This window comes from Bos taurus, chromosome 2 (genome assembly GCF_002263795.3).
Source record: "Bos taurus isolate L1 Dominette 01449 registration number 42190680 breed Hereford chromosome 2, ARS-UCD2.0, whole genome shotgun sequence".
Taxonomy (NCBI): domain Eukaryota; kingdom Metazoa; phylum Chordata; class Mammalia; order Artiodactyla; family Bovidae; genus Bos; species Bos taurus.
This window is the reverse complement of record NC_037329.1, coordinates 47,296,932-47,309,903: the sequence shown is the minus strand read 5'-3', so window position 1 is coordinate 47,309,903 and position 12,972 is coordinate 47,296,932. Positions and strand designations below refer to the sequence as shown.

At 46.1% G+C, this 12,972-nt stretch overlaps 1 protein-coding gene across 3 annotated transcripts in view; it reads left to right on the top strand.

Moving 5' to 3' along the window:
* Positions 1 to 12,972, top strand: part of KIF5C (kinesin family member 5C) — a 159,491-nt gene that overhangs the window by 59,040 nt on the left and 87,479 nt on the right. For all 3 annotated transcript variants that reach the window (XM_005202465.5, NM_001076127.2, XM_010802009.4), the window contains exons 3-4: positions 3,687 to 3,760; positions 10,911 to 11,015. In XM_005202465.5, the coding sequence (XP_005202522.1) occupies positions 3,687 to 3,760; positions 10,911 to 11,015 (179 nt within the window). The remainder of the gene's footprint in view (positions 1 to 3,686; positions 3,761 to 10,910; positions 11,016 to 12,972) is intronic.

Sequence of the window (12,972 nt, the reverse complement as noted above, 5' to 3'; positions counted from 1 at the left end):
CAGAGGCTTTGGTGCTACTTGTGTTTCCCTGGTAGCTCAGACAGTAAAGAACCTGCTTGCCAGTGCAGGAGACTTAAGAGATGTGGGTTCAATCTCTGGGTCGGGAAGATCCCCTGGAGGGAGGGCATGGCAACTCACTCCAGTATTCTTGCCTGGAGAATTCCATGGACAGAGGAGCCTGGCGCGCTGCAGTCCATGGGGTTGCAAAAGAGCTGGACACGACTAGGCAACTAAACAACGGCAACAGCTGGAGCCACTCTTGGGCCACTGTTTCACAAGGAGAGATGACAGGAGGCCACGACAGCCTCCCCACGTGCCCCGATGTGTAGCTGTGATTCTGTCCTCCCCGAATTCTTACCTGCCACTCAATGGAACTAACTCTTCTGCTTCAGCAAGACCTAGACTCAGAACTGGTAAAGCCTAGGGAGGGCAGCTCGACTCTGAGGCCACACCAGGAGGCACAGAGTATTTTCAAGGACCCCACTCCCCTCTGCTTTCCTCCCGGGAGATGACAGGACTCTTCCCGCGCGCTATGGGCTCTCTTCTGGGTTTGCTTGGCTGCTGGATGGACGTGTGCTGTATGGGGCCCCGCTAGCCCTGTGGTGTGAGCTGAGGTCACATCACGCCAGTCCCTGTCACAAAGAAAGGTTCTGTCCAGCTGGGCTGGTCTCTGGCTTTGTGGCTGGTGTACAGAAACAGTCATCCTGTTATGACAGAGACCCTGAAACAAATGCTTTCCTTGGGCCCAGGACCTGGCCTTCAGCGTGATGAAAGTGCCTCTCTGTGGGCTCTTTCTGCAGAGGCGGGCGGGTGGTGATGTGGCTCAGTGGCAGCAAGCACAGGCCTGTTCCCCTCATCTTTCTGTCCTTGGCGGGTGTCCTCCATCTCCCCGCATTTGTGGTCCAGCCTCATGTGCATTTTGGTGCTGTGCCCCGCTCTCCATGTGTCTTCTCCCCTCATAAGCAAATGTGGATGCAACAACAAGCAAGCCCCCCAAACCCAGAGTTTGGAAGGAAATAGAGGACACCAGGTTAGAAGAGCTTCTTGTTTTCTTTTTAAATCACCTTCTGATTCAGAATCCAGTTGATAGAGGGTGACATCAGCCCTCTTCAACCTTGAACACCGAGATAGGTTCTCCAACAATGAATTAATTGTTACATGATTCTGAACACTTAAGGCTAAGTGGAGTTTGTCCTAATGGTGTTTTGTGTGTTCTCCTTTTCTTTAAAAAAAATAAATAAATAAAAAGCAATTGCCCACAGTGTTGCCATAGCAGCAACAAAGAATCAGGGATTCTCCAAGAGTCTCACGTGCCCTTAGCTCCCTACCCTAAACAAGCGATGCTGTCCACGAGCATTATGTGTTTGCATGTATGTGTCCCAGCCCTTAGCCTGAGGGAGTCTGGTGAGCAGTGTGGCTCCCTAGGATTTAGTGAGGGTGGATTAGATGGGGGGACTGGGGATGTCTGTGGGGCACAATTCCAGAGCCCTCGCCCTCTCACTTCCTGGCAGAGGAAGAAGTACTGGGTTTTCCGCTGTCAGCAGAGCTGGACTCTGAGCTGAGGTTTCTTCCGGGGGGCAGCTGCTCAGGGCCCCCTCTGTGCAGGTGGGCGTGTGGGGTGGCCAGTGGCTCTGAGGAGGAGCAGAGGGACTGGACCTTGGCCTTGGCTCCCTTCCTCCTGTCCTAATGCCTGAGCTAATGGGTCCCAGGGTGCTTCCTCCACAGGGACTTAAAATAAGGAAGCCCTTTCAGGGTGGGGGGAGAGGTTTAATTTCTAATCAGTTAGGAGCTTAGGTGCTGTGATTGTGGCTGGCATTGAAATTGTCTGGAGGTGTTTGTGCCGTGAACATACAAAATGTTCAAACATCCAAGGATGGAGACCTCTTTCTTTCTTCAAGTCCCTCAAAGCATGTCATTTGTGGTTGTGTAGAAGCTCCCACTCCGACTACTGTTTTCTACTAGAGAAACCTTTTCTCTGAGCAGGTTGGCATTTTCAAGAAGACTGAAGCTTGAACCTCCAGCCCTTACATTGTAGTCTTCAAGCTTTTGCTTCCCCTGTTACCAGGGAAACCATTACCAGAAGTCAGATATGTGTGAACATTTTTTCTCTCTCAATATAGCTTGACACAAACTCTTGAGAGCTGCTATGATTAAAAAAAAAAAAAAATCCTGCCATTTAATTTTTCTTTTTTTTTAGCTTCTCGAGGGAAAATCCCAGTTTCTTTTCTGATCCCAGTTTACACTCCAAAGCCTCAGATCAGTAAACATGTATTAAAAAAAATTTTTTTTAGGAGACTCAACAAAATAGCAAAAACTAACCACCATCATAAAACTGAGGGAGACCAAAAAAGCAAACAAACCAACCTAATCAGGGCCTGAAATAGACGGAGTTGCTTACCTGGCTTGATTTTTTTTTTTCTTTGTATATGGCCTTGGAGAGGACACCCTCTTATAGGGCTCCTCTCCCCACCCCTCTGTGCTTTTAGGAGTGAGAACTTCCTCCCTTATGTAAAGGTAGGGGGTCAGGGATATTAATCATGCATCATCCCGCTTGTCCGTGCTGTTTATGTGGGTGAAGCAGATCGAGGGAAATGAGCACTAAATATATTTTAATCACCTCTGCCGCTTTGAAAGAATTCCCACAGATAATTGCCAGCTCATAGCAACGTCTGTCCGACTGTCCACACGCCACCCCCCGCCCCCAAATCGTCTCTGTGTGATGGAAGCAGCCTACAGCGTGTGGGGTCAGCACAGTCTGCTCCTCCTGTTGCTGTTGTTGTTTTAGTCACTAAGTCATGTCTGACTCTTTTGTGACCTTATGGACTTGAGCTCGCTAGCCTCCTCTGTCTATGGGATTCTCCAGGCAAGTATACTGGAGTGGGTTGTCATTTCCTCCTCCAGGGGATCTTCCTGACCCAGGGATCAAACCCACGTCTTCTGCATTGGCAGATGGATTCTTTACAGAGGGGCTACCAGGGAAGCCCCTGCTCCTTGTGTAGTTAAAGGAAATTCCCAAAGCTCTTGGGCCAGGGCCATCTTCCTAGCACAGTCACTGGAAAAAGAGAGGCATTAAATTTGAGTTAGGACCCAGTTGGTTTCCGGGCTCACTGGATTGTCACCATGTGTCTCAGTATATGGAATGGGGCCCTGTGCCTCCCAACTCTGGACAAGCTCTGCTCTGAATGGGCTCCGGGTAGCTTCTCAAGAAACCTCCGCAAGGAACCTGCTGGGGCCAGGTTTAACCCAATCCAAATCAGATCTTCAGGAGAAGAATTCTACATGCACCTCACTGCAGAGACTCAGGGCATGATAATATTTTCCCCCCTTGACAGATCTCAAGAGATCAACATGGAGAAGAAAATTCAAATCCCTTTCTACTAAAAATAAAATACAGTGCTCGATATCTGTTTTGATTTTGATATAACCGGGAGAAAGTGTGTCCGCCTTTCCCTTTATTAATATATTCCATAGGCATGTGAGTCCATTTATTTTTATTTTGTGGAGCCGTGGAGGCCCTCATTCCTGCTTTTATCTCACAATTCTACTTAAAATGCAAATGGAATTGAATACATCATTTGTGTGAAAAATGAGATGGGCCATTTGGAAAATGTAATTTTAAAACAGGCAACCGGCACTGGCATGCAATCAAAGTAATGAGTTACTTTTAATTTTTTTCTTGCTTGCAGATGTCCTTGAGGGTTACAATGGGACGATTTTTGCGTATGGACAGACGTCATCAGGAAAAACACACACCATGGAGGTAAGGCTTCAGTGTGCTGTCGTCAGTCTCTGAGATGACTGAATGGAAGTGGCGCTTCCTGCAAAATGTTAGGTGCATGTGGCTTTTTGACTGAGCAATAGAGATGGTTAAGGGGATGTTATATTTGTGTCACAGTTTTTGTGTATCTTTGAGGTGTTTTAAAAATAGTGGTGAGTAATAAAGTCTCAGGAGTTCAGTATTAAAAAAATCCTCTTTTGATAGCTCTGTGAAAATATTAATAATAAATTCTGTTTACAACAAGCTAACCAGTGGTGTGAGTATCCCTATGGGCTGTCAGCCCCATCTTGCTGAGAAGGTCTGTTGTGAAAATCATTTACTCTCTAAAGAGTCTCTGGGGAGGCAAGTCTCTTCTGGATAAATAAAAATTTGTAGGTCAGAGGTTGAAAGAAGCTGGCTTTTGGACCACATTCAGCCCACAGACACATTTCTGTATGACCTGCAGTGTTCTGTGGTTTTTTGGTTTTTATTTGTTGCTTTTTTACAAATTGCAGGCAGTGTTTAAAATGGGAAAATTTCAAACAATTCTAGGTTGAAGATTCTTAGATTCTTATACATTTTGGTTGAAAATTCTGATGATCCAGCAGTTCTGGGTGCAATTTCACCATGATATGAGGTGTAAGTTTCATTGGAGCAAAGCTGTTCGTTGTCTCATTCACTTCTTTACTCACATTGCTGGTGTGTGAGACCACGGCTGTCACATAGGAGGGCTTCGATAGAATATTTGTGAAAATGGTATCCTCGTGGGGGCCCTGGCTGACCCATGAGTGTCGGGCCAGCCCTTGTGGACCCCTGGTCCCCTCCATGCACATCGTGAGTGAATGTTTAGCATCCTTCCCCAGAAACATACACCCCTGGTCCCCTGTGCCCTTGAGGGTGTGTCCCCAGCTCTGACTGTTGGCCCTGGATTTCTGTGGCTCCAGGCAGTTTTCCAGACAGGGCATGCCTGCAGAAAAAATTGGCCCCTTTTACCTCTTCTTTTCCTGCTTTTTGCCATGGATTTGACTCCTAAACAACCTTTGGGGCTGGATAATTGTTCTAAAGACTGGGCCCACCTGACAGGTGAGGAGAGGTGAAGAGTGGTTATTATAAGCAACTACACAGAGGAAGTTTGGGGAATTCATCTTACAAGCAGCAGGGTAAGATGAATCCTTAATCCTTCAAGCTTAGGTTTTTCATTTACGGTCCCCTCTTGGGACTGTCACTGAGTTGCCTACTGCAGACTCGGTTTAGCTTATGAATCATTCCTATTGAAGAAGAGATTTCAAAGGCACGAGGCTAATATCCTCAGGGCTCTGGTGTTCTGCTCACACCGACTTCCAAGTATGGGGCATGACTCTGGGGGACCTCATTCCTGTTGTGTTGATTCACTTCCCCCTGTTTCACTGAGACAGAGGGGTTCAGAGACTGCACAGATTAAAGGAAGCCCCGGGTTTATTTGCCACCTTTTCCAGGTGGAGCAGGACTGTTCCTGGTCACCCGAGCCTTTTGGTCTCTTCCCTGCATCTTACATCCTGTGGCAGTGCATCTCACATCCTTGGAAATGGGGTACAGGCATGGGTGTACCCCACGCTTCTGCTTTGGCCCCTCTCCTGCCTCTCTACTGGGCCCCAGACACTTAACCTGCTAGGCACTAGAAAAACTGCAGTGATCCATTGCCTGAGTTTCACCCACCCCAGTAACCATGGGCAGAAACTCCTTCATAACACCTGAGAGAGAGAGTAGGAGACGGCTTCTTATGAGGGAATCATTCCTTAGTTATTTGGAAACTTGCCCTACCATATACAATACAAAAAAATGCAATATTTAAACCCTCCCCCCCAAATCTTACAAAATGCCTACACTAGTGACCTTTTAAGCTTTGGGATTAATTCATCTTTGAGAAATAAATACAATGTATTTGCTAAATGGCAAAAATTTAAATTGTAAATCACCAAACAAGAGACCTGTCCCCAGAGTAGAATCTTTGTTTGTGTTGCATATGGGTGGCCAAGGATATAGGTGGATGTGCTGCTGCTGCTGCTAAGTCGCTTCAGTCGTTTCTGACTCTGCGACCCCAGAGATGGCAGCCCACCAGGCTCCCCCATCCCTGGGATTCTCCAGGCAAGAACACTGAAGTGGGTTGCCATTTCTTTCTCCAATGCATGAAAGTGAAAAGTGAAAGTGAAGTAGCTTAGTTGTATCCGACTCTTAGCGACCCCATGGACTGCAGCCCACCAGGCTCCTCCGTCCATGGGATTTTCCAGGCAAGAGTACTGGAGTGGGGTGCCATTGCCTTCTCCAAGGTGGATGTGAGGAAATGGCAAAGAGGTGTGCCATCCCCTTCACACTAAAATTGGAGACGTTGCATTAAATGAGAGCCTCTCCAGCTGTCTGTGACTCACTGTGTAAACCCTGCACCCTGGGAGTGGTACCGTGGGTCTGGAGGGACTCATGGGACCTAAAAGGAACAGGATGCTGTTCGGGTGGCTCTCACAGTTGCCTGAATTCTGTTGCTTTTCCTTCCTTGTCCGTTTCAAAAGGTTGCTGAGAATGAGCTGCTTTCCTTTACTGTGACTCTGGGGGACCACATGCTTATGTCTGCAGGAGGAAGGAGTGGGGTGGATGGGGGACCCTAGTGCCTTGCCACCCCCTCCATACTCTGCATCTGGCTCATTCTGAAGGGGGATGGTAGTTGGAGAAAAGGTAGGAAATATTTTAGAGGAAAACAGAGGAAAGGGGAATCCCCATACTGAAGTCTGGACATTGTAGGAGACCAGGAAACCCAGGGCCCTGAAATACAAAAAAAACACAAAAACCAACAAAACCCTTCAGGGCTCTCACCTTCTACAAGGAGGATTTTATATATTCGGCATTATACATTGTGATCTTTTAAAAGCTCTGGGAAGGGACTGTTAATTCCATGAATGGACAGAGCTGTCACATTTAAAAGCTGTTTTTCATTTTAATCCCCCTCCCTGCCCCAGTTTGGGGTCTGGCATCCAGTGGTGATTCCATTACCTTCTATTGAGGGGAGCAAACAGATAAGCCCACATAAAATTGGAAAGATTAGCTTCTGAAGATGGTGCGTTTCAGGCGGATTTTCAGCACAAATGGGAAACACTTGGCAGTGTTGGTGCTAAGCTGAGGGGACCCTCGGTGTGCTGGGCCCTGGCTGGGCTCTGGTGGGCAATGTTCAGGGGCTGGTTGGAAGAGGGGTCCTGGGGTGCTGGCTGCACGGAGGAGAGAGGGCCAGACCTTTGTTCGGAGCGGGAGGCTGGGAAGGGCTTCTCTCGCCCCGTGCCTTGCTTTTTGGCCTGCTTCTGCACACTGATTCAGATGGATGCAGACACGCTGTGTTTTTCCTTCTGCCCAAAGGGACACCTGGAGGCCCTGGGAGGGTGCAGGCTGTCCTGCTGCGAGGAGCTGCCAAGTGGATTTTCATGAGCCTGTCTGCGTGCATTGGCGCTTGTGCGCTGACGGGCCCCCACTCTCCCATCCTAAGTGTTTCAGGAAACTCTGTCCTGCTTGGGAGGCTGAGGAGGCCACTGGGGCTGGAACAAAGGGAGTCTTGTTCCATGGCCAATGGCCTGGGTCTGGTTTCTGCTTTCACATGTGCTCCAAGAAGGCCACCTTCAGAAGTGGGGAAATTATACAGGATTTGAGGAAGATTATACAGGACGCAAGTATTAAAATGTCTCTTTTGCTTTCTGGGAGAAACAAGATGATGGAGTGGTAATGTCCACTCGAGTTCATCCCTGATCCTCCAGCCGACTAAACTTGTCACGTTCTCCAAACAGCAGCGTGCTCTCTCAGTCCCTCCCCCGTTCTCTTTCTCCTGTTTCCTCTGCCCACAGTCTCACGTCTCCTTAATCTTACTCATCCCTCCAGATCTGGTGTCTTTCAAGGAAGCCATCCCATGTCACCCCAGCTGCAAGGGATGTTTCTGTTCTCTGAGTTTCTAGAGTTCATTGCCTCTTTATTACCTTTTTTGCCTGAGGTGACTATTTATTGTTTGTGTACGTATGCCTTTCGTTTGCCACTTCGTTTGCAGTGAAGACCTTTGTGGAATGCTTGTCTCCTACACACACCACACAAATCCATCATCACTGCACCACACGTACACCACACACACCTCCACACCACACACACCTCCACACCACACACACCTCCACACCACACACACCTCCATACCACACACACCTCCACACCACACAAATCCATCATCACTGCACCACATGTACACCACACACGTCTCCACACCCCACACGCCTCCACACCACACACGCCTCCACACCACACACACTTCCAGACCACACACACCACACATACCACATGGAGCTTCACACCACACACAGATACGACCTGTCTCCACACCATACACACCACACACATTCATCCTCATCACACCTCACATACCTCCACACTACACACACACCCCACACACACCACACACACCACACACATTCTTCCTCACCACACCTCTCATTGATAGCCTTCCCCACACATCCTCATGCCTCTCACACCTACACACTGTGTGCACCACACACAACACAAATACACACACTACACAAACACATATCATCTCTTATAAACACACACACACACTACATACCGTGTACACTGACACCAGACATATGCACACACTGCACACTGTGTACATTGATACCACACACACACCCACACACAGATCATTTTGGCATCCTCAGTTTACTGAGCATAAAGGGCCTCACCGCTCTTGGGCTTATGAGCTAGAAGAAGGCATCCTAGCCCTTAAACCTCTGGTAGCTTTGGGTATCACTGCGTCACTATGGGAATGGGGGGTATTACTAGGCCTTTCCAAATGAGCATGTGCTCCTTCTTGTATGATTTTTGGGTTGAGTCTTCAGGGAAACAAAATAGGGAGTGTCCAGGCTCATCCTGATTCTGCCTTGGTTCACACCCCGACGAAGGCAAAAAAGCGATGTCAAAACTTGTATGCACCCAGAATTAATTGGAAGGTCAGTCTGTTGAAAGCAAAGGCATCTAGGGAAAAGATTTGAGTCAATTATAAATGATTTTTGTATTATCAATCATTCCGCTTTGGCTGTGGGCCACTGAGGAGAAGCTGAAGTGTTGTGATGGATTATTCAAGAGCTCCAGGGCGGGGGTGGTGGAGGAGGATACTCTTCGGACTTTCTGAGTCAGATTGGCCCATTGGTGTCACATTTGATAGAACAGAGATCTGTGTTTTCAGTGTAGGTACCATTTCTGCCAGCAGAGTCCACAGTCCAAAGCAGGTGGGGTCCAGTATTTTGATTTGTTACATGTTTATGACGGCCAATAAGAAGTGATGGCTCAGTAATTTGGCTTTGTTTTCATTAGATACATCTGGGGTAGTAACATTTTTAAGACTCTTCAGGTCAAATAAACCCTAACAACTGCTTAATGAGAACGTTATTATGAGCTGAATAACAACATTTATTGTCACTAAGCCCATTATATATACTTTTCAATTTAGATTCTATAGTAATTCTATGCAGTAGATATTGTACTGAGTCTCATAAGCCCTGGAAAGAAATATTTACTGGCCATCCTGCCTTTAGGGAGTATACAGTTAAACTAAAAAAAACGAGAGAAATACATCAAATGATTTAGGATTCTTGGCAGATGAGGCATTCCAGGAGAGTACCTATTTTCCCGATAAGAGAGCTTTGCCAGAGGCCAGAAGTGTCTGAATTCAGCGTTTCCCTTGCTTTGGACAGAGTGGACGGTCAGGAATCAGGTGCTGAAGGATGGCTCAAAATGGAAAGTGTTCTATGGCCTGAAGTTAGTGCTGGGGTTTGTGTGACTTCTTGCTTTTCATAACTCAGATATTGGCCTGAAAGTCATCTGAAAGAAAAAGAGGACTTGATTGAAGAAAACAAAGCAGATCTTTCAGGTATTGGGCAGATTTGGAACAAAGATATGTGAGTCAAATTCATGAAGACTGTTGGGCATTCCTGGAAAACCAGAGAGCAAGTTGGCTTTTCTGCCAGCTCCATTTCTTCCTAGAATTTTAGAACTTCTGAAAGGCAGAGTGATCTGGGTATGCAGTTATTGACAATTGCTTTGATATGCAAACCCTGTGTTTGTGAGCTGATAGGTTATTCAACGTGGAACTTAAATGTTCCTTTGGTGTGTGTGTAGAGCAGGCCCTCTGGAAGTTGTATGCTGAGGTCCTTTGTAAGTCTGTTGCTTTAAACACTTCTAGAACTCCTCTTGAAGAATTAGTTTCAGGTACTACGCTGTATCTTTTTGAAAGTATTTGAAACAGCAAATTCTGGATTTTGAAAATGGATTTAGTGATAATTGAGATAACAGAGAAGAACCCACCCACTCCAGTATTCATGCCTAGAAAATCCCATGGACCGAGGAGCCTGGTGGGCTACACTCCATGGGGTCGCAAAGAGTCGGACACGACTGAGCGACTTCTGTGTGTTCTGTGTGAGATAACAGAAACATTCATCTATCCATCCATGTATTAGGTAAAATGAATACAAGTGGGAAAAAGGGGGGAAAAAGTTTATAAGCAGATTTACATATTAAAAACAGCCAAAATATTTGAAACAAAACCTGGGAAGTATAGATTTTAAAAGAAATTGATAAAATGGATTTTCTTGATTGGTTTTTAAAGTGCTACTGCAGGTATTTGCAGAATCAGGTTCTTGGAAATGTTTAGGCAGTGATGATGTGAATAAAACTATGTCTATCAGCTCTTGATGTGATTTCATTAAGGCAGATGAACTTGGATTTGTAGGTTCTGGTCAGTGTGTAAACATTCTAAACCAAAGCCCACATTTAGTATGTTACAGTCACACGTATAACCTCATTCATTCTCTTTCTCTCCCTTCTACCCACAAGCTCACCTGCATACACACTGATCTGCTGCCCCCAGTGGCAGCAGGAGGGGATATTGTGGGTCTTCAGAGCCACACGGGCTTGAGTTATCCTGCTAACTGTTGGTCTGTTGGCTTGTGGGGTGGATCTGCAGGGGAGCAGGCAGTCTCTGCGTCCTGTTTAAGCGTCTCCCTGCTCCTGTTTAAGAAGCCCGGGTATGGTCCTCTCTCTCCCCCACACGGTGCTCAGGTACCCAGCGCCCTTTAGATACCTGTGTTGTGTTTTCACTCACTAGGGGAAGCTACACGACCCTCAGCTCATGGGCATCATTCCAAGGATTGCGCACGACATCTTTGACCATATCTATTCCATGGATGAGAACCTGGAGTTCCACATCAAGGTAAGCGCAATTGGTTGAGTCCTGAAAGAAGAAACTGACCCCCAGGTTGTGTTTCTTTGCTTTCCTCTTTTTTACCTGCACGTAGAAGATGATTTTATTGATTTTAAGTGACATTTCTGTGGTCAGCAGAGCCATATTTATTATTTAATGGCTTAGGCCAATACCAAGGAAGTATTGAGATAAAGGAAAAGCCCTTTTTAGGATGGAATCATCGTGACTGTGGTCTAAATTCTCCCCTTTACCCTGTGTGTTTCTATAGATATGACTGGCGTGTGTCCATAATTGGGCAAGGACAGCGTTTCCCAAAGTGTGTCTGGGGAACCCAGTCCCTCATATCATTACTCAGTGGGCTGCCGTGGAAAAGGCTTATGTGGCCAAATTAGCTGGGAAAGTGCTCTTGTTGAACAATTTAAATTTACCCCATGCTTAAGTGCGCCTCTGTGTAATGCACTGTGCACAGTGGACCTGTGGTGTCACATTTCCCAGCGTCCTTGACTGTGGACCTACTTTTCCCTCCTTGGAGGGCAACAGACTAGCATTTGGAGGAGCGCATTCTGAGAAGTGCTGAGAAAGGGAATTCTTTTCCTTCTTGTTTTTGTTTTTCATACCTATGTTCTGGCTTAAATTTGAACTGAAAAAGGGAGGTTTCTACTCTCTTAACTATAGCTGTTAATTCTTAACATTTGGTACGAGGGGTGTATTCATTGGAACTCCTTTGTTTGCAAGTGACTGAAAGTCACTTGTTTAAGCAAATAGAGGAAGTTGTTGTACATAAAGCATCTGGCAGCAGGTGTGGGGGCGGGGAGTTGTGGAGAAGTAAGAAATCCAGGCTCTGCTTTTCCTTAAGAAAATTGTGATATGGTTCACATACCATAAACTTAATCTTTTTACAGTGTACAATTTAATGGTTCTTAGTATGTTTTCCAAATTGTACAACCACCATCAGTGAATATTAAGCAGATTTATTAAGTAAGTGTATAAACAGTTACATGGAAAGTCTTACAACACATTTTAAATGAAAGGGGAATATATGATTTCCGTAAAGAATATTAGTAGCATCACCTCTGAAAGGTGAAAATACAGATGTTTAGTTAAATCAAAGTTTTGTACATGTTTATCCTAGAAGGTGGCAAGAAAACTAGGCACTAAGAAGGCAAAATGCAAAATTAAACATGAATTTTGAAAAGTACATTCTGTAAGACTTACTGTAGTCTTTTACCAGCAAAAACAGATTCTGACACCTACTTTCCTTTCTACTTTTGGTAGTCCTATTATTCAAAAATCTTTTGTGAAAAATATACCAACGATAAAGTACAGACTTCTACTGGAAACATCGAATTAGCTCTGTATGATGCCTTCAGGATCACTGGTTAATTCCAGAACATTTTCATTACTGCCAAAAGAAACTCCATCCCTGTTAGGGTCCCTGTCCCTGCCCTCTTGCTTTATTTCTTTCCCTTGTTCCAGACCATCTTTCTCTTTTGTGTGTGTGGTAAAGAGGGTGACATCACAGCTTCTGCTCCACATCCCCTATTTCCAATCCCTCATTCTCCTGGGAAGGAGCCCATTGGCCCAGCCTTGGTCTGATGAGCTGTATCCAGGATGCACATGGCTGTGGGGTCCCTGCCACGGTGACTGTCACAGGGATAGGGTTGACAAGGGGATGGGGAGGAGAAGGGGGCATTTCTAAGATGACTTGGAGCTGAGCAGATCAACCAAGAGGCTGATGATCCTTGGAAACTGGGACCCAACTGCCTCAGTTCAGTTCATTTCAGTTCAGTTCAGTCGCTTAGTCGTGTCTGACTCTTTGCAACCCCTTGGACTGTAGCACGCCAGGCCTCCCTGTCCATCACCAACTCCCGGAGTTTACTCAAACTCATGTCCATTGAGTCGGTGATGCCATCCATCTCCTAGGCCCACCATTTTAGAAATAAGGAAACTGAAGTTCAAAGATATA